General features: G+C 41.3%; 1 protein-coding gene across 8 annotated transcripts in view; it reads right to left on the bottom strand.

The window, feature by feature from the left end:
• CCDC148 (coiled-coil domain containing 148) overlaps window positions 1–24,894 on the bottom strand; it is a gene marked incomplete at its 5' end in the record, with an annotated part of 110,448 nt that overhangs the window by 37,937 nt on the left and 47,617 nt on the right. For all 8 annotated transcript variants that reach the window (XM_082198196.1, XM_082198191.1, XM_082198190.1 and 5 more), the window contains 7 exons: window positions 2,082–2,288; window positions 5,493–5,631; window positions 20,495–20,676; window positions 20,772–20,867; window positions 21,250–21,404; window positions 22,451–22,524; window positions 24,209–24,312. In XM_082198196.1, coding sequence (XP_082054322.1) covers window positions 2,082–2,288; window positions 5,493–5,631; window positions 20,495–20,676; window positions 20,772–20,867; window positions 21,250–21,404; window positions 22,451–22,524; window positions 24,209–24,312 — 957 coding nt within the window. The remainder of the gene's footprint in view (window positions 1–2,081; window positions 2,289–5,492; window positions 5,632–20,494; window positions 20,677–20,771; window positions 20,868–21,249; window positions 21,405–22,450; window positions 22,525–24,208; window positions 24,313–24,894) is intronic.

The following is a 24,894-nucleotide window of genomic DNA, read 5'->3' on the forward strand; positions in this document are numbered from 1 at the left end:
TACTTTCTCTGGAGACCAGGTTTTGCCCTCACTGGACCCCCATTCTCTCCAATCAGGTTTTGACCCAATCTGCACAATTGCCTAGAGGGAAGTACAATATGCTGCTCCATCTCCTCAATCTTGTCATTGCTAGCAAGTTCAAAGAGGCTGCAGAGCTTGGCCAGCCAAGTTCAGGGAACACACATCTCCCTTGCTTCAAAGGGTTGCAAGTTTTCCTGAACTGTGTCCTATCTTAGCTCACTGGAGACTCTGTTTTGGAGTGGGGTGGGGAGCCATTAGGGCTTTCAAATCGTTCTGATATGAATTAAAAAGAAGGAAATTTTGAGGAGCAGTTGAAAACATACTGATAAATGGAGAGGCCAGGAAAGGGAGCAAGGAAATGAAGGGAATGTATTATTTTTCATCCCTCCCTTTCAATTCCTTGCAGGGGTCCACACCTTCCTGTGTGTAAGATGTATAGGGAAACCATTAAGTTTTCTTCACATTTTATTCATTTTCTTCTGCCATGGAACCCAAAGGTAGTGTAAATGTGTTTCTTCCCAGGGGGTCTTATCCAGGTACTGGACAGATCCTGACCTGCTTACCTTCAGCAAGGTGAAGTGCCTTCAAACCTTGCCCTGGATCCTTTCATTATCAATTTTATTACAGCAGTAACCAAATTAGTAGACACTCTGATGATGTATTGAAAACACAGCATTCAGATGAATGCAGGCGAAATGTCAATAAATCAGAACAAAAGCACCCAGGAATTTTGGCAGAGCGGAAGATGTTTATTGCAAACTATCGATTCTGGCTAATCGCGCAGTTGGCAATTGCTAGACTCCCTTCCTTCTAGACATAGGTCAGATTTCCAAATTAATGTTTGTGTCTAACATTTTTACATTTCATTTCTCTTTTTATTACTTGTCACCAACTTTACTGCTCTGACTATTTGTTCTCTATGGTTATTTCAGTTCTTCACAGGGAGTCTGGAGGCAGGAACTACCTTTTGTGATGACATCTTTGCTTCTTTTAGAAGACTGCAAGGCAGCCATGGTTTGGCTAAAATTGAGGGTGGGTGGGAAATCCCCCCTGTTCTGTCACTGGGCCACTTTTTTCATCTAGAAATTAAACAATTTCTAGGATAGGCACACATCAAATGTAATACAGTGGTACCTCGCAAGACGAATGCCTCGCAAGACAAAAAACTCGCTAGACGAAAGGTTTTTCCATTTTCGATTTGCCTCGCAAGACGAATATCACCTATGGGCTTGCTTCGCAAGACGAAAACGTCTCGCGACTTTGTTTCCTTTGTCTAAAAACAAAGACATGTTTTGTTTATAAAGTTAATTTATTTTCCCTTCAATTTTTGAACTGCTCTTTACAGTATGTGTGACTTTAAAGAGCAGTTAATAAACTGTTGTTGTACCAAATTTGGCTTTGTTTGGACTTTTTTTGACCATAGGAACACATTAATTGATTTTCAATGCATTCCTATGGGATTTCGTGATTCGCAAGACGAAAAATTCGCTAGACGACAAAACTTGCGGAACGAATTAATTTCGTCTTGCGGGGCACCACTGTATCCTTTTCTCTTATTACACCTGATTTTAGCTAAAAGGCAGAGAAACCTTTTCTCCCGTTGAAACCTTCAGGCATGCCTGTTACTAGGGGGACTTAGCCAACACACTGCTATACCAATATACCAACACAGGACATGATAAATGAAATTAGCAAAACGAAAACCCATTTATGCGCATGATTCCATAGGCGTGAGTGCAGCTGAAGCAAAACAGATCCATTAATATAAAGCCTCAAGAGCAGAAAAGAAATTAAAAACAAATTGTACACAAATGTTCTAGGAAAAATAAATCAAGATGCATCCCTACCCCCCAATGCTCAAGAGGGATGAAATATAAAAGTGCAGCCCTGAAGAATAGCTAGACTAGTAACTGTGAGTGTGGAGTAATCTATCTCCATTTTAAGAGGTGGGGGGGGGAGTCCATATTATAGCTGCTGCAATGTTTTTTCCTTAAGCAAATATTGAACAAACCAGGATACAAGGCAACATAAATGTAATTGGCGGTTGTGTAATAGTCTACCTTTTCTTTGAGATCCGCACATATTTCCTGTTGTTTTCTTCTATTATTAGCCAACATAATTTCTGTCTCATGAGCAGCACAAGCTTCTGCAAGAGTCATTACTGCCTTCAGTAAAAAAGCTTTCCTTGCCTCGGCCCAGTTGAACATCAAAGCTCTCCACTGATTCCTAGTAAAATGGTAGTGGTCCCAAGCTCTTTCGTGAGCAACCTAGAAATAATAATAAAGGGAAGTCAGGATTATTTTCACCCATATGATATAAATCTTTATACTGAGGTAACTTCAAACAATCATTACAAATGAAAGTATTAGAAGCAAAAATGGAAATTATCTGCACCCCCACCATTGAAAACAGCAGAGTACCCTGTCAGGAGTTTCAAGTACTTGTAGGACTGGCTGATTTGGGCTGACCAGGGCTGTGCTAAGGAAACTAGCAGCCCAAAGATACGTTTAATAAAAGGTTCCATTCTCAAGTTGGCAAAGGGATGAGAACAAAGTTACACACAGAGAACGGAGAGAAAGAATCACCAAAAGACCTCATAATAAGCACTTCTCTTCCCAGAGTAATCTCAGGGATCAATACAATTAGTCGTAAAAAAAAACTATAAACACAAACTGTGTCACTTTGTAAGAGGGAAAAGCTCAGGCAAAATGCAGCAACAATGTAATGTGACAGCAACTGGTTCGGGAGTAAAAGAGGCCTTAGATGGCATTGTAATTCTCTTGGATTGTTTTGAAGGGGAGGCATTACGTGAACATTTCATTGTTCGGAAATGATTTGATGCTGTTGTGATTTGCTATGAGCTCACAGAGAGAGTTAGGATATAAATCAAAGTCCATGCACATAAATTAAGTACCACCTATAATTACAAGGGTCGTAAAATAGCCTTGCTGGTAGAAATGGAGTCTTATTCTACAATTAAGTCATATTATAAATCAGGTCTTAATGAAACAAATGGCTATTATGCTGGGATGGGGAAACTGTGGTTCTTCAGGTGCTGAACTACAAATCCCATCAGCCCTGTCCATTGGCTATGCTGCCTGGGCCTGAAGGAGAGCCACAAGTTCCCTATTCCTGTAACATATGATGGTTAAGCTCTATAGTGCCAGGCAGAGAGCAGGATGTTCAAAGGATTCCTTTCTGATTGCAAGCCCCTATGCTCTTCCTCATTCTGGAAGTTGGGTGATGCAATGCAAGGATCTGCAGATGGAGAAGGACATTGTTGTATAGCCAGCGTACTAGGAAGGGGAAAGCTAGGAGAGCCTGTTTATCCCCTTCCTTGAACAACTGCCTTGCAAGTAGGCAAGTTGCATCTTAGAACTATCCAGTAGTCATTGCCATCACCACCCCTCTCAGCCCCCAGGTGGGAAGGAATCCTGGGCAAGTACTAAAGAAAGTACTAAAAAAACAGGACCTCAAGATCACACTGGGTTTCCTTGGTCCTCCTGGGGGTGCAAGAAACTTGCTTTTCTCCACCAAGATTCCTCTCAGTTTATAAGGGCTAGCTAGTTATTAGAGTCCCACCCCAAGTATCTTCTCTTTATCTTAAATATTACAAGTAGTCCATCTTCACATTAAGCCAGCAGCACTGCCCTGCGTTGGCCCTGTTTCATTAAATGTTATTTCTTTGTCATTTTTAATTCACAGAAAATGTTACATCAATACCTATTCAGCAAAAGGGGTGTGTGAGTGAGTGTACTGAAAACCATGCGCCCAAATTCATCATCTTATATGACAAGGACAAATCATGCCTGCAGATTATATCACAAAAGTTGTGGGAAAGGGCTACACAAGCAATTAAAATCAAAAGTAAAAGAGATGCAGGGGAAGCTGAAGATGCTTTTAAGATGGGATATCATCTGGCCTACAGCTGGAAAAGGCAACCAGAACAGGCCCACTGACTCTTTGGGTCCCAGACTTTGAGTATACAAGCTTCTTCAGATCCTAGTTCAACAAAGAATCTTGAATTCTTGCATCATTACAGTAACCTTGCAACACATTCATTCATTCATTCAATTTCATAAAATTATATGTATAGGTTTTCTGTGTGCTCACAATGTTGAAAGATTATGGATGGTCACAGTACATGGGAAATTAGGACACCCTGTGTGGGTTGCAAAATATTTACAGCAACAATCCAAGATACTAACACAGTTAAATAGCCATTATGTGACTTTGGGTGCCACATTTTATGCCACCAGAATGGCAGTTGTTGTCTAGTATATACAAAAATCCACCTCCACAGAAAACATGCTAAATCAAACACTCATTACAGTACTGAACTAAGTTGCTTACCGGGGCAAGACAATTTGAGCATATAACATCAATCTTGGTCTGACTGCGCTGGCTGCCAAATTGGTTCCTGGGCCCTATTCAAAGTGCTGGTTTTGACCTATAAAGCCTTAAATTGTTCAGGACCACAATAACTCAAGGACCACCTCTCCTCATATGAGCCAACCCGGACCCTGAATTTATCATCTGAGGCCCATCTTCGTGTAACTTCTCTACGAGATGTCAGAAGGGTAACAACACAAGAACGGGCCTTTTCTGCAGCGGCTCCCCTGCTTGTGGAATGCTCTCCCCAGAGAGGCCCGCTTGGTGCCTTCATTACATATATTTAGGGGCCTGGCAAAAACTTTCCTCTATAAGCAGGTCTTTGGCCTTTAACCCTCTGTGGTCTTTTAGAAGTGAGTGGGATGTTTTTAATGTTGTGAACTGCCCTGAGACCTATGGATAAAGGTGTTAGGATATTTCCATTCCACCTTAAAAAGGGAGCAGGTTGTTGTGTCACAGCCTGCGTATTTCCTGTTCACAGGAAGTTTCTCTTTTGTATATAGCTGTTGTTTTCTCTCTGTGCCTAGGCAGGCAGTCATGTTTTTCTTTGTTCTGACCACGCTGAATAAAGTTGTAAATAATGCTCTCCTGAGTGCATCTTTCGTTGTGCGAACTCTGCTGAAAGGGCGTGCATGAGCCCTGGAATGTGGCAAGCTATTTCTGAGGCTCGTGTCGCTAATTGACTGATCCTGTATCTACGGGAGATCGAGGGATCGTCCGGAATTGACGTGGAGGCATGATGGCCTTTGTCTCCCTGACAGTATCACAACAAAAGGGTGGTATGCAAATTAAATAAATATATATATATTAAACACACACATATATATACACACACATATATATACATACAAACATATATACACACACACACTTCTCTTTCCTTTTGGTTTTAATGCATCTATGTGGGGTATATTGTATGTTTGGTTGGTTGGTTGGTTGGTTGGTTGGTTGGTTGCAAGTTGCTATGGGTTGCCCTGGGCAAGATTATGCTACTAACACATTTAATTAACAACAACAACAACAACAACAACAACAACAACAACAACAACAACAACTAAACAATCAATGCTACCACTTACGAGATCTTGCCTAGATTTGTGAGGTAGATGTTTCTGCAGCATATCCAAGTAAAGAGTTCTTCTGCCTTGCATGTCACTAGGGTATTGACTAATAATCACCTGATACACCCAAAGATCTTCCTCACTCCACTGGAAATTGCTGTGAATGAGAAGAGAACAAAATCAAGCACAATCTTAGCTTTCTGCTGAAAGACAGGTCAACATTGAAACAACAATGCTTCTTTTATACCCAATGAAGATCCTAATCCTAACATGAACCTGAATGCTATTATGTTAGTACACTTCAGTGTGAAGTGACTGGTACAAATACATTCTGGACTGGGACATGGATCTTTGTAAGTGAAACATACAGTGGTGCCTCGCAAGACGAAATTAATCCGTTCCGAGAGTCTCTTCGTCTTGCGGTTTTTTCGTCTTGCGAAACACGGCTATTAGTGGCTTAGCGGCTATTAACGGCTTAGCGGCTTTAAGAAAAAGCAAACAAACTCGCAAGACATTTCGTCTTGCGAAGCAAGCCCATAGGGAAATTCGTCTTGCGGAACGACTCAAAAAACGGAAAACTCTTTCATCTTGCGCGTTTTTCGTCTTGCAAGGCATTCGTCTTGCGAGGTACCACTGTACTTAACATTTCAAGAGCAGTGGTGAAAATTTGAAAGTAGGTCCCACTCCGCTCAATACACGCACAGCTTTATCTGTTCTGGGGCAAGCTCTGGGGGGACAGTTCTGCAAGTATTTCATATGGTGGTTTGAAAAGCTAGGTGTGCAGAGTGCCTATTGGTTAGTGCCTCTGTTATCACCAACACCCATTCTTCCTCCCCCAACCCTTGTGCAGCTTTATTTTTAAAGGAGATGATGAATAACTCACCTGAAGCATGTGGGGAGGGACAAGACCTAAAGCTGTGGCAGCATGACAAAGTTCACCCCACACAGGAGATGGACCCACTATGGCCTCTGCTAAGTAACATCAAAACAAGAGGGGTCCTTTTAGCACTGTGGTCTGGGCTTCCCTATTTTTTAAGGATCACAGAAACATAAGCTCTCAACAGTGCTTACTATTCAACCATAAAAGCAGAGTTCAACAACAAAACAAACTTCCGTGGCCAAACTGCCCTAACACATACTAGCTCAGAGGAAAACAAGCACTGATATAACAAAGGAAACAGCCTGCAGCCAAACAAAACAAAGAATGCTGTATCTAGGAAGGCCTCTGGATACAGAGAGCATCCGCTTTCCCCTGCCATTCCAGGAATTATTGCAAGAGTTACACCCCTTGCAAGAGTCACATTTTCAAATAAGTCTGTTGCATAAAAGCAAGCAGGAACAGCAAAACAAAATGGAATGCACAGCATGATGAACATTGGCTTTATTTTTATTAAACCTGTCCAAGCTTTAGAGACAGTTGCTTTTTTTTCCAAATCAACTTTTAATTTTTGAAGCTGATTACCCAGTGCAACTGCCCCACCTCTGCCATCATTCCATACCCTTAGGGGTGACTGGAACTTATAGACAGAATGTAGACCTGATCCATATGGTTTTTAAATCGATTATAAAAACTAAGGATGTACAAGATCAGGCCTTTGAGTACTGAACTCTATGTGTAAGTCCTATTTGCATTTTCCACTTAACATGTGATTTCAAGAAAAGCCCAGAGGCAGAGCTATCTGGGCACAATCCTGCTCATAAACCATGCACAACCTCCACACAATTTGAGGCAGGCTTGATTAAAGTGATCAGGTTTTACTAGAACCTTCCTAGTCTGCTGATGGAAGATGAATGCACATTCCAAGCAATTTCCCAGAACCTCTTGCTATGACAGTCCATTCTTCAATCTGGAAGAAAACACCAATGGAATGAATGGTTTACTTCCACTAAAAGCCATTTCAGATCAGGGTGTGAGTTAAGCTCCCAGTTTTCACACAGCGTCTCATCTTAGTCCACCCTATTTTTGTGACTGGAGACTACAAAATTCTAGCTTGCATACTATCTATTGGTGATATCTTCTAACTTCTCATTGGAAGAAATCTAGATGTGGACCATTTTACAATGATGGCAGCCCAAACTGCTCTCCCCAAAGCCACTTCCTCTTTTATTTCCAACTTCTGGAAATCAGTAATCCTTATAATAGTGGGAGCCATCATTTACAGAAAGTGAAAAGATTTTCAGTAAGGAAGAAAAAAAAATTTGAGCTGGAAAGCTGAAGTAGGCACAAAACGAAGGACTTCAAATCCAGCCACATCACACAAGTTATGCAGAGCCTTATCCTATGCACAATTGGTCAAAACGAAGTCCAGCTGTGTTCAATGAGGCTTATTTTCAGGCAAGCACAGAGAGGACTGCAGCCTGAGGGGGTAGAACACAGAAGCATAAAGATGCGAAGACAGCATTCAGATTAAATGTAAAACAATGGAGCAAATATGACACAAGGAAGCAATTATGATGGTAGGAAAGTTGCCAGAACAGTGTTCAGTTTATATGAATCACTTTATATAACAAAAACTTATATATATAAGTTTATATAACAAAAACCGAACAAAATCTTAAGCTTTGTTTCATACTAGGAAAGAAGCACTTAAAAATATATAGGTCCTTATGTAGACTGACAACCTATGTTCAATTAAAGCAACAGCAGCAGGCACATATTATGCTGATACTGTGCGGTTAATGGGGTCACAGATATCCAAGGGTTATGGATAACTTTCCTCCACTTGCCTTTAATTGTTCTCTACATTAGGGACTTTATGGGCTTTTTCAGGCACTGTGCTAACCTCTTGTTTAGCATTATATGAACAAGCTTTGGGCTTGCAGGCTCCCCACTCCTCTAATACAGCTGCAAAGGGAGATTGGAACTTTTCACTTCTGCTTTGAAACTAACCAGGCACCTGTATGCACAAGCTCAGGGAACTCTGAAGGTGGGGAGGTGATAGATTGGGATCTACTGGTAGAAAACAAATTTCTTTGCTCAGAAGCACCTGGGTACTTGATTCTAAGTGTACAGAAGACACACACACACACACACACACACACCACACACTTTTCTAGTTCCCGGTTCTGACTGGTGGATCTCAAGATTCTAGTAAAAAACAAAGTATGAAGTCTGGTTTGTGAACAAGATAGTAACATAATTCCTAGCTTGATCCTGGCTAGTTTGAACTAACCAGCGTTTCTCAAAGTTCAGATGTAACAGGAACCCCAGGGTTGTTTAAAAGCACAAGTGAAAGCTTCCAATCTCTTCCTTACAGTTGCACAGGGACGGGGAGAGCACATGACCCCAAGGCTCATTTTGTTTATGAATACAGTGTTAAACCATGTGTTAGTGTCTGAACTGGCCTTACATTGTGTATCTCTGGATCCAACTGTATTCTTTTTGTTGGCCTGAAGCATCCAGATACATAATAGAACATCAAACATCTAAAGAGTCTTATTGAGAGTTGAATCACAAAAATAGCCTTGTCACCTTTCTAGCATATAGCAGAATACCTAACACAGATTAATTTCTGCAATGTGCAATGATAATTATCCAAAATCTTTTAGGATAATGTGAATTTCTAATCTGTTGGATATTGAGTTTGGAGAAGTTACAAATGTAACTTTATAAAGAACATACAGTGGTACCTCGGGATACAGACACTTCAGGTTATGCTTCAGGTTACAGACTCCGCTGACCCAAAAATATTACCTCAGGTTAAGAACTTTGCTTCAGGATGAGAACAGAAATCGTGCTGTGGCGGTGCAGCGGCAGCAGCAGGAGGCCCCATTAGCTAAAGTGGTGCTTCAGGTTAAGAACAGTTTCAGGTTAAGAACAGACCTCCAGAACGAATTAAGTTCTTAACTCGAGGTACCACTGTACACCAATGCCTAGATAAGGTAAAAAGTAAAGGACCCCTGGACGGCTAAAGCCAGTCAAATGTGACTATGGGGTGCAGTGCTCATCACGCTTTCAGCCCGAGGGAGCAAGCGTTTGCCCACAGACAGCTTTCCAAATCATGTGGCCAGCATGACTAAACTGCTTCTGGTAAATGGAGGACTGTGACAAATGCCAGAGCACACAGAAACGCTGTTTACCTTCCTGCCGCAGCGTTACCTATTTATCTACTTGCTTTTGAACTGTTAGGTTGGCAGAAGCTGGGACAAAGCAACAAGAGCTCACCCCGTCATGTGGATTCGAACTGCTGACCTTCCAATTGGCAAGCTGAAGAGGCTCAGTGGTTTAGACCACAGCGCCACCCATGTCCCCAGCCACCAGTGCCTAGACAGCCATAGCACTGTAGTACACCATGAGAGGATGATGTAATATAAATGAAAATCAATTATCCCTAGAATCATTTCTATCCTAAGGTACAATCCTTTTTTATTTTAAGCTAGGTATTTGATGTCTGGATTTTGTCAGGGAACAAAACAAAAGAAAAAAAAGTAAGGAACGGCTGTTCTTCATTACTGATCCAGCTAAAAGGATTTGATAACAAATTATCTTCCAAATATTAAGTATTAGATGGTGCTCAGACATAAGACAACAACACATACAATGACTGTACAATGACTGAGAAACTGTATGTCCTTATAGGCTATTGTCTTAGAATTTGTTTATAGTGACTAGAATGCCTGCTCTGATTAGAACCATTTTTTCTCCAGAGGTTTCCATTAAAGAGAAAATGTGCGATCCTCCCTCCATTTCCAGCATGCACAGCACTTCTCTGTCTCTGACCTTATGAGTGCATCATTGTTGGTAAGATGCACAGCTTTTCCTTTGTAAAGGTTTGGCAAGTCATTGCTGCTGTCACCTCGGCCCTCAGTCTACACAGTTGTCTGCTGTGTTTGCTACCAATGGGCAATGTAAGAATCCAGTGGTGGCCTATTTGTTTTCTGCTTTGCAAAAGTAATGCCATGTTGGCGAAGAAGTTCTTTCTTTCTTTCTTTCTTTCTTTCTTTCTTTCTTTCTTTACCATCAAATGAAACACCAGAGAAAGGGGGGGGGAAGGCCACAAAAGGAGTCAATCAATTAGAACACAAAGGTGACGCCATTGGAGCGGAGCAGCCCTTAAAGAATAAAAATAGAGTTTCTGTTTTCTGTTCAGAGAGCCGTCAAAAGACATACACTTAAGTTCAACTCCCTTCAGTCTAGATTCATTTTCTTCACAAAGTATTCAATACACAAAGAGACCAAATGGAACAGGCCATGAGCCAGGGCTAACTTCAAGACAACAAAATACAATCCATCCAAAAAACAGGCTAAAACCAGTTCCTACAGAACTCAAGACATTTTAATGACTAGAACCACAGTTCCATGCCCCCAACAAGGCCTGTCTTCAACAGCAGGAAAGAGGGGTACATATGATAGGGGTACATAAATGGAGCACAGTGGTAGACCTCCTGCTTGCATGCAGGAGGACCCTGGCTTAATCTCCAGATAGAGCTGGAAAAGACCTGCCAGAAAGTATTGAGAGGCTCTTCCAGGCAATGTAATTGATAAGAACTGGATGGATCAATGGTCCGACTCAGTTTAAATCAGCTTCTTAAATAGACTGACATAATAGAGGGCACAGAACATTTAGAGAATGTATCATTAGCCAAGGAACTAACCAGAGCACACTTATTCAGAAGGAATACAAGGAACCACAACAAAGGCAGGGCACTCAAAAGGGAAGAGAAAGCAAAGTACTTATCTACTATGAAAACTGACTGACAATGCCATCCTAACCCCTGATTAGTGCGCTGCTGGAGGTGAGAGGAGTATCCCTCCATTGGACTTCACTGGGCTCCATTCTGAGAAGCCCCTGCTATGCCTACTGAAAGTACACATGGTTGAGAAGCTACCACCAGGATTTCAACCAGCTGCAGTCTGCACAGGACCCCAAAATGGGTCATTACAGAAGGAGGGTGGAGCAGAGCCAGCCATGGATCTGCTGTATCCAAAGCTGCTCTATTCTGCTTGTGAGAAGCTTGATCTGGGACGCTTTGCTGAACCTGTTTAAAGGGGGGGGGGCGCCATCTTCCATCTTGGCTGGCCTGAGTGGTAAGGCTTCAGATGCAATAGTGGCCTTGCTCTGCTGTTCTCCAGCCCAATTTAGGACTCCCATCTGTCTGTTTTTGCTCAAAGGCTTTTAATAGTGGGAATGGCTAACTTAACCTGCCAACATGTTTACTCTCTCATTCAAGGGAAAAAACACAAGCAAAATAATTACATCTATCTAGAACATGGCTAGGCGCGGCATCTTGAGACGATGTAACCAAGTATGACTTGTGCACAGCAAATGAAGAAACAAGTCTGAACTGTACTATCCTGGGCCAGTTCCCCAGGGAGAACTACATGTTACACTTGACATGGATCTTCTGTCAAAACAGCAGCCCTGGATCAGATCCCTCTCCCCATATTCTTCTGCTATTTCCATACTTCAGCCAGAGATAGCCAATGATGCAGAGTAGGGATAGAGAAATGCAAAACATAGTGTCAAGAGACATAGGTTTAAACCTTATGGGGAGAGGGGCATGAACTTAACACAGGGCTGCAATTTTTAGCAGTAGCCACATGCATCTAACTCTGGAATCACTAGTATTGATGTCCCAAATGCAAGTGCTTGTTTTCAGTTTTCAACCTTCAAAATTTGCGCTCCACTCAAGTAATGTACAGAAAAATGTATATATTAAAGTGTGCATAGAAATGCATTTATCTGTGGATATGCATACAAAATGTGTTACGCAGAGAAAACAGAAATATATGGGGAAATATGCTTTGTGCATATTATACAAAATTACATACAAAATGTGCATATTAAGAGAAATTTGTCCTAAAATGCTGAGAAATTTTCATGAGAACTTTAAAAAATGCTAACATGCAGAAAGGTGGAGGAATGAACTTAAAATTGGAAATGAGAGAAACTGAAATTGATATATTGGCCCAAACCTAGTGGTGACAGAACATATTTGACATCCCTAAGTCTAATTTTTAAATAAAAAGTCTAAAAATATTTAAAATAGAATAAACATACAAATGTCAGGTGCACAGCTTTTTAAAATACTTGAAAAATCAAAGCTCACATTCAAGAGTAGCTGAAAGGAATAGGAAAATATTCTGCTATGGCAGTTTTCACATACTGTCACTTTAAAACTGAACGTATCAACCTAAAGGGCAGGCCTAATGGCTCTCTAAAGCGAGAGGCTTTACAGGAGCTTCTTTTCAGATCATAATACCAGAAAGCAATATATCTTCCTGGACATAAAGTGCATCGAGAATCATAGCAGTTTCTTTAATTACATTTTAATATATCAAGTGGCAGTATTAATTGGGAGCAGATTTAGTGTCAACGTTGAAATGTAATTTGGATCCATACACAATTATAGCTCAATGTAATTTTTTTAAAAGCATGCATCTCAAACCACTGCCAACCCTTTGTTGTCCTCATTGGTTTTAGAGCTTTTCTATTCCAAGGAGTTATTTGCCTAGCCATTGAATGGTGCAGATTGTTAATCATTTTTTCAGTATTTTTTATCTAGCCTAAAACATAGGTCTACTCTTAATGGTGTTGGAACAGGCTCAGTATTACAATTCAGAAAAGTGTAATACCCGCTTCTCATCCTTGCTGGAGAGGGGACATGTCAGGGTGAAGGTTGGTGGTGAGAGCGACTTTCACCAGGGCTTCCTCAAACCTGGTACAGGCCCCAACAGTGAGGTAAGTAGAGAAACACTTCAGTCTGAAACTAGGTTCTCTACATCCAACCTAGATCACATTACAAAGCTAAACACAGTTCTCCCAGACACTTGCTAAAGGAAGACTTGCTATTCTCCTCTACAAAGGCCTTCAAGGCTGCTTTAAACATATGTACATGGATGCACGCATGCACACACTCCTCCCCCATTGATTTTTCCTTACAAGCGCCCCTCATCCTTTACTATCTTGGCCACGGGTAGGCAAACTAAGGCCCAGAGGCCGGATGCGGCCCAATCACATTCTAAATCCGGTCTGCAGACAGTCCGGGAATCAGCAATTTATTTATTTATTTATTTATTTGCTCAACACACAACAAAAAAGGACAAAATAACCATAGTGAAAATATCATCAGTCACGCCATACATAGAGAATTAATATAAATTTCAGCGTGTTTTTACATGAGTAGAATGTGCCCTTTTATTTAAAATGCATTTCTGGGTTATCTGTGTGGCATAGGAATTCATTCATTTTTTTCTTCAAAATATAGTCCGGCCCCCCACAAGGTCTGAGGGACAGTGGACCGGCCCCCTGCTGAAAATGTTTGCTGACCCCTGATCTTGGCAAATAGAGGTTTGGGAGCTCAGTTTTGCCACGTAACAAGCAGTTCTGCCTAGGGATAAGTAGATGGGTAAGTCCAGTCCATGTTGCTTCCCATGTGTCCATTCACAAGCCCAATCTCTTCCCTTTTCATATTGATCTGAATTCTTTTCTCTCTCTCTTAAAAACACACATTTAAGTAGGTATTTTCTCACATTTGCTGAATTACAACCAACATCATTCCCAGTCATTGGGCATGCCTGCTGGGGCTTATGGGAGTTACCATTCACCAATATCTGGTAGTTCTCCACTCCCGGCTTATTTGGTAGCCTTGCACAACTTACTGTCTCTCGGTCACTACCCTGAGCTGCTTGGCTAAGGGGAAAGATCCAAAAGAAAGAAATGTAGTGTAAAGCTATCATAGAGATGTTAGTAAGGCATTCTTTTCACATCCATCTTTAGGGAATCTATGCCTTGTTTATAAATGCTGATCTTCTATATGCTGACTGCAAACTGTCCTGAATCAGGCTAATCCCCATTAAGAATCAAAACGAGAAAGTGCTGCCTTAAATAACATGATCTATGTACACACATTAGGAGTGAACCAAAACACCACCACACCAAAAATGTGTTTCAAATATGAAACTTGGCACTTACTTAGAACATAGCTCTCATTTTTCCATTACGGAAAAAAATAATCTACCACCATTATTTGGTTTCAGAACTGAAGCTTGGCAGTGCGCCTATACACAAACACCCGCAGGCAGCTGCTTTATATTTCCTCTGAATCAGATTTACCCCAAGCTAATCCCTGGCTTTACACCCTCTAAAGAACATAAAAACCTCCTATGGGAAGTGACCCTCCCCAGACTGTAATCCCCTGCTACCCTCTATAATAGGTAGGACAATGTAAATTTGATGAACCGTTTCAATGAATTTGCAGCCAGACAAACTGCAACAATAACTCCAACTGAGATGTCAGCTTCCCCATATGTCAACCGTGTCATTGTTGATTGCTGTACCAGAAACAGCTAGTTATTGAGCTGGTACAGTAGAATTCCTTGACACAGCCCTGAGTTCAAAGTACTTTAGAAGAGGTATGAATAACTTGGAAGCAGTTTAGATACCAGAGACATCACTTATTACAATGATATATTTTTTTCCAGAACAGTGATGTCAACAGTGGGCTGATTCAAATGATCGTATCTCAGCTAAATAAGCACTGATATGAATGTGCCTAATGAGGGGCATGTTGCCCCTTTGCTCCTCCTTTTGTGGTGGAAGTAAACAAACCAGGATTTTTTTCATTAACTATACTTTCCCATTTCGTTGGAACCAGCTTTGGAACCAGCCAGGATATTAAGCTATGGTTTGAAGTTGACTTAATATTCTGGTTTGTTTGGAAACCACTAACCAGAGTTTCCTGGTTTGGGCAAATGGGACACTATAGTTAATGGCAGGCTTCTAGGCTTATTTGTTTGCATGCTCACACCAAAAGAAGAACAAGAGGCTGTGTGTGCAGCCAAAAGGCTCATTCCTGTCTCAGCATATTAAGCCAAGATATGATCATCCAAACACAGCCATCTGTTGACATAGGTTAGTTGCCAACGAAAATTTGGCTCCAGGAGCGTAGTCAGTAGCATACTACAAAAATTTTGGTCTCATCCTATGCTCGGCTGTATCTCATCGTTTTGCACTGGCATTATGATCTAGGCCCACTCTGCTTTGGAGGAAGAGTAGCTGCAGCAGCACTATTGCAATAATGCTGTGAAGAAGCCCTAGCAGAAGGTACTTACATGATTTGGGAAACTCATGGAGAGAAGTGGAGGCAGGGCTGGGCAAGGACTTTGTAGAGAACTGTCAATTGCTGCCCCGAAAACCACATGCTCAGCACTCTTTTGTGTGTGTGCATGTTCCCCACTCCAGAAAAGAGAATTTGTTTCTGTTATGTTTTCTGTCTGCAAGGTTTAATGGTGATGCACTATGTCTATTACTTACATTTGGCTGTAAATGCAGGATGTTTGATCAAATTGCAAGCCTAGAGGTACCAGAAGACAGAACACCTTAGGCAAAAGGTTTTGATCACCCAAAAGGTTTTATTATATTTTTACTACCATGGGGACACCAGTTGCGTTTTCTCCTCCAAGGCATGAAAATGTCTTCAGCCTTCTGTACTGTAGTGTATAAATGACAAGAGCCCTTCATTTTTGCTACTTTTTGTAATCAGCAACACAGTCCACTTTGAAAATCATAGGACATCTCTTGTGGACAGAATGGAGAATCTAAGTAGTCACCCATCCTAAGACCTAGATTTTTAAGTCTAACGTGCTATTTAGTTCTACTCAAGCTTTTGTTCTCAGGGTTAAATAATCAAGCTAGAGGGGAAAGAAATTATGAGTATGTGAACCCTGCCCTGCAACCTGACATTAAAGTAAAGGACCCCTGGATGGTTAAGTCCAGTCAAAGATGTCTGGGGTGCAGTGCTCATCTCGCTTTTCAGGTCGAGGGAGCTGGCGTTTGTCCACAGACAGCTTTCCAGGTTGTGTGGCCAGCATGACTAAACCGCTTCTGGCACAACGGAACACTGTGACGGAAGCCAGAGAGCATGGAAATGCTGTTTGCCTTCCTGTTGCAGGGGTACCTATTTATCTACTTGCACTGGTATGATTTCAAACTACTAGGTTGGCAGGAGTTGGGACACAGCAACGAGAGCTAACACTGTTGCATGGATTTGAACCACCAACCTTCTGATTGGCAAGCCCAAGAGGCTCAGTGGTTTTGACCACAGCACCACCCACTTCATCCCCATCATCACTCACTGGAGTTGGGATGACAACTACCTACAGTGAGCAGCTTGCTCTGGTCTTGTAGGTTTCCAACATGGTGCAGATTCCTGGTTTCCTAAATCATGTCTGGAACTTACACAGGGACAGCAAGTTTCCCTCTGCAGACACACTCCATCTCATGGAAGGCAACAAAGATAGTGACAGGGGGCAAAGCTAGTAACCCCCACTCTTACCCTCCCTCCCTTAATCCAGGGAGGACTGTGTTGCACATTATAAGAAGCAGCAAAAATGGTGTGTGGGTGTGTGCATGATGAAGTTTCAACTTTTTGTCTCTTATTGTAATGGGTAAAGCACCTCTGTCTCCTACACAGTTTTATTCCATTAGGATATTTTTAAAATACTAATGAAATCACAGTTGAGTGGCTTTTCCACCAGATTAGACTTGGTGCTTTTTATGTCTGACACAGCTTCTCTCTGATTGCAACAGCATCAATTACTCTAAGTAGAATATCATACTCCTTAGCACTATATACTGCTGGTCTTAATGTTATTATCATTACTATTTTGCATTGATGTCCATGCGAAATGTCTACCAACATTGCCATCCTATTTACTTTGAAATATATCCTGTCAATTTCAACTGAACTTCCTCTATTTAAGTTGAGGCAGCAATCCTATACTCACTTACTTGGGGGGGTAAGCTCCATTGGAATAGACATGTATAGGTTTGAACTGCAAGGCTGTAATCCGAAACATACTTTCCATGGAGCAAGCCCCTTCATACAAAGTGAGACTTATTTCCAAGTAATGTACAGGACTGCACTTTTTTATGTGATGCAATACATAACAGTGCTTTTGTTGTTGTTGTTACAGTACTTATAAAAAGGAGTACACACAGTGCTTTCGTCAGGGGGTACTCAATGGTACACAGTATGGCACCTCTTTTTTGTTGTTAAAAAGTGTGGCACTTGCTTTAACAACTTTATGGTGAGTACCGGCACCTATTTTTCTTTTTTTAAAGCGCTGAATACACCCCACAAAAATCCATCCATCTATTTGGTATTTTTTTTTTCCTGAAGAAAAGTACAGAATTTACTGGAAACCCAGCCAGATGGGCGGGGTATAAATAATAAAATTGTTGTTGTTGTTGTTTAAAAGTTTAGCTTAGAATATAAAAAACCCAAGTCAGACTGGAGATCATCAGGAGCTGCTTTTACAAGTTAAGGTAATCTATGATGTCTTCATAATCAGATACTGTAGATACGGTTTTAATTTTGTTTGGCGCTTAACAACTTCCTATGCTTGTTCAAAATCTTCTAAGTTTTTTTTAAGGTTTACTCTGGCTTTTACAAGATGTATGGCTGGGAGAAAAAACAGATATGAAACAGTTTTTTCAGGAAAAGGTTTAACATGATAGGTATAAGGAGTATTTTAAAAACCCATTAAGCAAACATTGCCCTCTGTCTGGTGTTTCTTTTTCTTTTTTCCACAGCTCCTGTTCACTAACATGTGAAGCAATGCTCTCCCCCATTCCCAAAATATATTTCTTTTTCTTGCGGCAGCTTTCCTTCTGGCAACTTTCAACAGTGACAGAAGTAATGGAATTTCTACATGAAAGCTTTAGTGATGTTTTTTCCATTGTGTGGATAGCGCCATTAGTAGCTATATGGCACTAGACTTCATGGCATCTGAGTGGAGTCAAGGAGTTTTCTGTGCACTTTTGGTTCCTGTTTGAGAGCGACAATATTGGTTTTGTCGAGCTTCTTAACTGGTGCATCCTCTAAGGCAGCTGTGGGAAATCTGTGATCTTCCAGTTGCTGCAGGCCTACTCTTCCCCACCAGGCCTCCAGAACTGCTTCTTCTTATGCAGTGTGTGTGTGTGTGTGTCACAGAGAGGTAGAGGTGGAACAGAGGGTGATGTGACTGCAATACAGTGAGCCTCGGGGGTTGGGGGACCTAGCAGTGAAGCTCAGAAGGAGAAACCCAGGGATGGGGGCATCAGCAGGGGGAGGAAACTGAAATGGATGGAACCAAAAATGAACAGAATTATGAAAAGGGGAAAGATTTTTTTTTTTAATGAAAAGAGAGGGACAGGCCTCCACAAGTGATCAGATCTAACCTGTGCTGATGGAGGGAGTCAAAACAGAGATGGGAGTGAAGTGTGTGTGTGTGTTGTGCAATTCTGCAATGCTGCGCACTCTCCCAATGTTTAGCTCTGATCCTCTCCACCACTAGCATACAGCCCCTGGCAGATTGTCCTGGAGGGAATGGGACCCTTAGCAAAAGAAAGCTTTCCCTGCCCTTGCTCTAAGCCTTCCACGACACCAGGGACATTCACAGCCCAGTCCTCTGCTCCACCGTGCAGTGACAGCGGCACATGAAGTGACATAATGGTTCCAGCACTTGCAAAAGGAGACAATGCCTTCCCTTGTTGCGTTTCTGGGATGCGACAGTAACAAACATGCAGTTTTTTATATCCCGGTTTTGTGTGTGATACAGCCAAGGCGTCATTTGTAGGAAAGAAATTTAAAGTGGAATAAGAGAGGTTAAGGAAGGGGTGTGAACGCATACAAAGAGAGTAAGAACATGAAGCTGTCTTATACAGGCAGACCACTAGCTCACCAGGCTTCCCCAGTCTGATGCATTCCAGAGCTTCTGGCCTACAACTCACATCAGCCCAGCCAATGTGGCTAGCAGTCAGGGATTATGGGAACTGTACTCCAAAATATTTAGAGGGCCCCATGTTGGAGAAGTCTAGTTGATTCCAAAGGTCTATGATTACATAAAAGAACAAACCAGAGGCCATATATATATATGACTTTGAGGTCAAGCATTATGACTGTGGTGAAAGATGTCAAGCATATTACACTGATTATTGAACACACCAAATATTTAGATAGTAAACTGAAAGGGCTTGGACATTTACTGCCATATCATGAAGAAACATTGGAATATTCTAGGCACTTCCTTGAAGACTAAGTGTTCTTCTTAGGACCCTTTTATGGATACAGCCAAGCAGAAATTGTTAATGTCACAATTGCCCTCTTGTCTAAGTGGATATAAAATGCTTTAGTACACAAAAGGCACATGGGCTGCATGACTAGAGGCTTTGGTGATGCTCCTAAGATAGTATTAAAGACTCTTTTTAGGTGCAAGCCAGCATGCTTTAATTGTTCCAGCAGTCAACTGGTATGCATGTAGGCTAAGAAAATAAACATATTAGAAAATGGGATTTCAAGCTGTTTATTCAATTCATTCTTCATGTTGGGGATTAGCAAATGCCACCATTCAAAAGGCCACAGAAGTACTCCTGTTTGTACAACATCAATATAAAAATGTACTAGCAGTTCATATTTGTATTCCAGAAATAGGAGGCTGGGGTAGTAGAAATGACAAACTTGCCTAACATTAAAAAGTCTTTTGAACTATTATGGTTCAAGTCCCTGAATTTGTGACAGCAACTAAGTCACACCACATTGGATTAGGCTTTTCCCATCATGCCTGCCTATCTGCATATAAACACAGGATTGTAAAAACTGAGAAGACTGCACTTCTTAGTGAAATGGCGCAAAGGTTAGATTTAATAGTTGTATGAGCAAGCGATCCAGATTTCTTCAAGTAAAATAAAAATAATAATTTCAGTATGAATTAGCATAATTACAAAATGGGGTGTGGAATGAAAGGACTGCATCCATAGCAAACACAAAGGCATTTATCACAGACCATACTTCTGGTGATTTAACCCTCCTGAATATTTCGCTTATTGTTTGAGACAAGGCACTTTAGAAAGAGCCCGTTCTCTCAGCTGTGCAAACAGTTACTGACTATTTAATCCCCTAGAGCTGGGCAGAAAGTCAACTATGCCACTGTGTTGAACAAAAGAGATGTAATGTAAATCCAACCCCCCTATTAGAAGACTTCAATACCCAAACGTTTTGCCTAGCCCTTGAAGAAACATGACATCAGATTCTATTACCTTGATATGACTTTTAAGTCTTGATCAATCTCTTGGAACTTCAACCAATATTCATCTGCCAGTTTGTGAAATTCTGTCAACACTGAAGCCTTCAAATCAGGATATGGGCATTCCAAGGCCAATAACTGTGGTGGAATCTCGCAAAAAAGTGCAGGCCTCTCTCCTGAAGAACATGCCAGTGCCTACAATAAAAATCAGAAGTCGTTAACCTGTAAATTCAGTAGAGTTCTTGTTCATGCAATTAAATTCAAACAAATTAATGTCTTCATATTCTTACTTCATTAGTGCACTCTTCAAGTTCTCGTTCCAAAGCTTCTTTCTCCTGATTAAGTTTTTCCAAAACTACTTTCTGTTGTTCCTTCACAAATGCAACCTGATTTTGTGAAATATTGTGATATAAAAGCATCACTGTGGCTGGCATTTCTCACTACTTCATACATTGCATTTTTATTCTCCCTCCAACCCACTTCAATAAGCTCAGGAAGCTTCTCCCCACCAGCTTTAGCTTCACCTTGCGGATCTGCCTCACTCGCAATGCAGATCAGGCTGTGTGTGACTGGCCCAAGGTCAACCACTGAGCTTTCTGGCAGCGTGGGGATCTGAAGATGGCCCTCCCAAGGCCCTAGGCCAACATTCTAGCCACCATCCAGACTGGCTCTCCCCAATGGCATAATTCTGTTTAACAGGTTCTGCATTCCTATCTGCAGAACAAGAAAATATGGGTACAGGTGACTGACACAAGCAAACCAACCAACCTGTTCCAACACTGCATCTGGGTTAAATTGATATTCTGGGCATTGGTAGTTGGCCTGCCATTCCAATAGCCGGTACCTCAAATCTTCCCTAAGCTGCCAGATAGGTTGTACTGTGTTTGCTTGGAATGTTTCCAGTTCCTTTGATAACTGATACTCTATAATAAATTAAATACAAATTAGGATCGTTGCTTGGGTTTAAGAAAAGACAATTAATTATTAGTGTGCCTTTTCCAGCAAATTAATTCTCTTAATTAAACAACAACAACAGGCTTGTCAAAGAATAAAACAGAGTGAGCACAGTATTCCTGCCTATCCATCTCCTTTTGGTAATCTTGTGGATGACCATTGGAGGAGGACTCCATCACTCAAGGCTTGTCCAAGTCTCTGTTTGCCACACTGCTTTTCCCCAGGAAAACCCATGGTTGACTGATGAATTGAACCAAATGGCAACTGGGTTTTTCGCAGATTGCTGTTTGTTCTGCTTCAGCAGTAAAGGGAGTTTTTTCTAGGGGCATGCTGTGGGGCAAACACAAAACCACTTGGACCCGTGCTTTCTAGGCATGGGATAAGTAGAAGCGTGGACAAGCCCTCAGTTCATTCTTTCGAGATGTTCCAAAGACTTGCTTATGGGCCCGAACCAATGGCTTCAAGTTACAAGAAAGGAGATTCTTGACTATACATCAGGAAGACCTTTGACAGAGGAACAGATTTCCTTGGAAAGTGGTGGACTCTCCGTCACTGGAGGTTTTTAAGCAGAGATTGGATGGCCCCCTGTCATGGATGCTTTAGTGAGATTTCTGGATTGTAGGAGGTTGGACTAGATAACCCTCAGGGTCCCTTCCAACTTTACCTCTACCTACCTCTGTGCCTATGAGAAACAGCACTGGATTTCCCTTCTCACCCTCTCAACTCCACACTTATGAGTAACCCAGCCAGAAGGGCGGGGTATGAATTATTATTATTATTATTATTATTATTATTATTATTATTGAAAGAGACCTCATCACAGCCAGGGTTTGTTTTCTTCTGTCCAAGCAAAAGCACCCAGGGTGACAAATTGAATGGGTTTGGAGGTGACAAAACCTTCCATCTCATAATATTAAGTTACATTATTCATGTGCAATTTTACTTTGAATCCATCAGCATATAAATATTTATAAAGACCTGGTTTAATCAAGAAATAATATGAGAAAGTACTTACTGAAGCCCCACAAGTCCAAAAGCCATTCACTTCCTTCATCAAAGAAGTTTTGTAGTTCAGATTCTAGTTTTTTCCTAAAATGAAGAATTTTGGTTCAGACATACTCATTTCTTTCATATCCACAGACCAAACAGAAGAAAAAAAAGCCAAGGCTAGTCATTCACTTAAATGCAACTTCATTTCATGATCCATGGAATATTGTATGTCTTTCTTAACATCCTTTTCTTGCGGCAACAAAGTGAACTGAAATCTTCACCAATGGATTCCCAGAAACTAGAATAGTATTTCTCAAGTGAAACAGTTCATTTAGTCCACCTAACATTTTTTCAGTATTTCCAGTGCCGATACCACTTTTTGTACACTGTATCCACTCACAACGTTCTCTTTCTCCCTTATTCTTCGAATTGCTTTGGGGTGGGGGCTGATTTATTCCTAGGCTTTATGCCTTGGCCTGACTGCCCATAATGATTATGCTTCTTCTGTATTCACTCCCCATTTTGCTATGCCTTTCCTACACCAGAATCCTGGTACAAAATGCAACAAACCCATATTTGACTCAATCTGGTCCGCTATTGCCAGGTGCACATCTATATTCTATCCTAGTATATCACTCCTAACTTCTCACATCTAGTATCTTCACTTTCAGCTACCCAGCTTCAACCTCCTGGCTGAAATATAAGAGCATTACCACCTTCTCTGCATCCTCTAGCACCTCCTTTCTTGCCTCGGTACTGCATTAGGCCATCCACAGATTCAATCTAGGTTGTGAAAAGCCTTGTCTGTGCTCAAGTTCCTGTACATGACTTCTCAAAAGATGTGTAGGAGCAGTTATAGGGCTGCAATGTCAAGGATCCTCACTCTCTCCTGAACAATATGTTTTGGGAGGAATACAAACTTCTGGCTTATGATCACTTTCTAGCCTTTTCTGCTCCCCTTCCCACCATGGAAGCCATCATAAATCAGTTTTGTTCTCTAGAAGTCTCTTCGGGTGGGAAATCTATCTATAGCCTACTACTGTGAACTGCAAGAAGTCTCACTTCCTAGTTCTCAGAATTACCTCGGCCAGCCCAATCTGCTGCTACAATTACCAGTACCAACCTGTGCTCAAGTCCATTCTCATATACTGGTGGCCCTGTCCTTCAGAAGCATAACCTGCTACCCAGGTCCCTCCTCCAAAAGTCATTTCCACTTTTCTGGCTCCTCACATCCCTGTGGTTGCAGCACTCTATTGCTCTCAACTGTGGTAGACTATTTGCTACAGCAGCCATCCTGTCTCCGTACCCCAGTAAGTACAGTGGTACCTCGGGTTAAGTACTTAATTTGTTCTGGAGGTCCGTTCTTAACCTGAAACTCTTCTTAACCTGAAGCACCACTTTAGCTAATGGGGTCTCCCGCTGCCGCCACGCCATGGGAGCACAATTTCTGTTCTCGTCCTGAAGCAAAGTTCTTAACCTGAGGTACTATTTCTGGGTCAGTGGAGTCTGTAACCTGAAGCGTATATAACCCGGGGTACCACTGTAGTGTCAATCCATTCACTGTCCAGAAGTGGTATGCAAATCAGATCTTCCATCTCCCCTCCCCAACTAATTCTGACATGACACAGATATTTCCATTTGGTATGTTTTCAGAAGGCTAAAATTCACCAACCATTATATGCTCAATTATCTTTTAACAGATATCTGTTAAGCTATGCCTGCTGCACCTTACCCTTGTACTATCAATTTCTGAATTGCTTGATCAAACTTTCCCACTTCTTACCGGCTTCTATGCAGTCTTTTGTGCTCTGACCACCACACTTGATTATGCCGCTTCTGCAGCATTTGTTCTTTGTTGATTTTTGAAGCGTGTTCAGTCTTTTTAATCTAGGTAGAAGATTATTTTTTTAAAAAGTAAGTATAATAAATTTATAATTTTATATAAATATAAGATGAGTTCTGTGAGCCTCTAAAATTGTTTCTTCAAAGACAAGGCTCTGGTTGCTCCTGTAGGTCAATGGCTCATGAATAATCAGAACCACAGTTAAAGTAAAAGGAAATTTGTTCTAGAAACAAAGGCCATTTATACACTGCCCCAATCTACCTCATGCTGTACCAGCTGCTGCTCTCAGCTTTGCACATCCAGCCACCAGCTGCCATTCAAGTGTAACACAAAACTCACAAATGTCAGTAATCTAGTCCACTATTTATGTGTAGAAACCAAGAAAGTAATAATAAGTTACCTGTTCACTCACAACCAATTTATGTCTATTTCAAAGAAAGCCAAATATTATTTTTAACGTGCCTATAAATATACCAACATGGTATATGTCTTCCAACCAAACACTTAGAACAGTGTAACAAAACAAAACCCGCTATATAAAGCAAGTAACCAATAACTAAGCGGTTGTTGGTTATACCAGCCTTCTCCAACCTTGTGCATTCCAAAGGTTTTGGACTACAGCTCCC

This window comes from Podarcis vaucheri (genome assembly GCF_965113315.1).
Source record: "Podarcis vaucheri genome assembly, chromosome: 1".
Taxonomy (NCBI): domain Eukaryota; kingdom Metazoa; phylum Chordata; class Lepidosauria; order Squamata; family Lacertidae; genus Podarcis; species Podarcis vaucheri.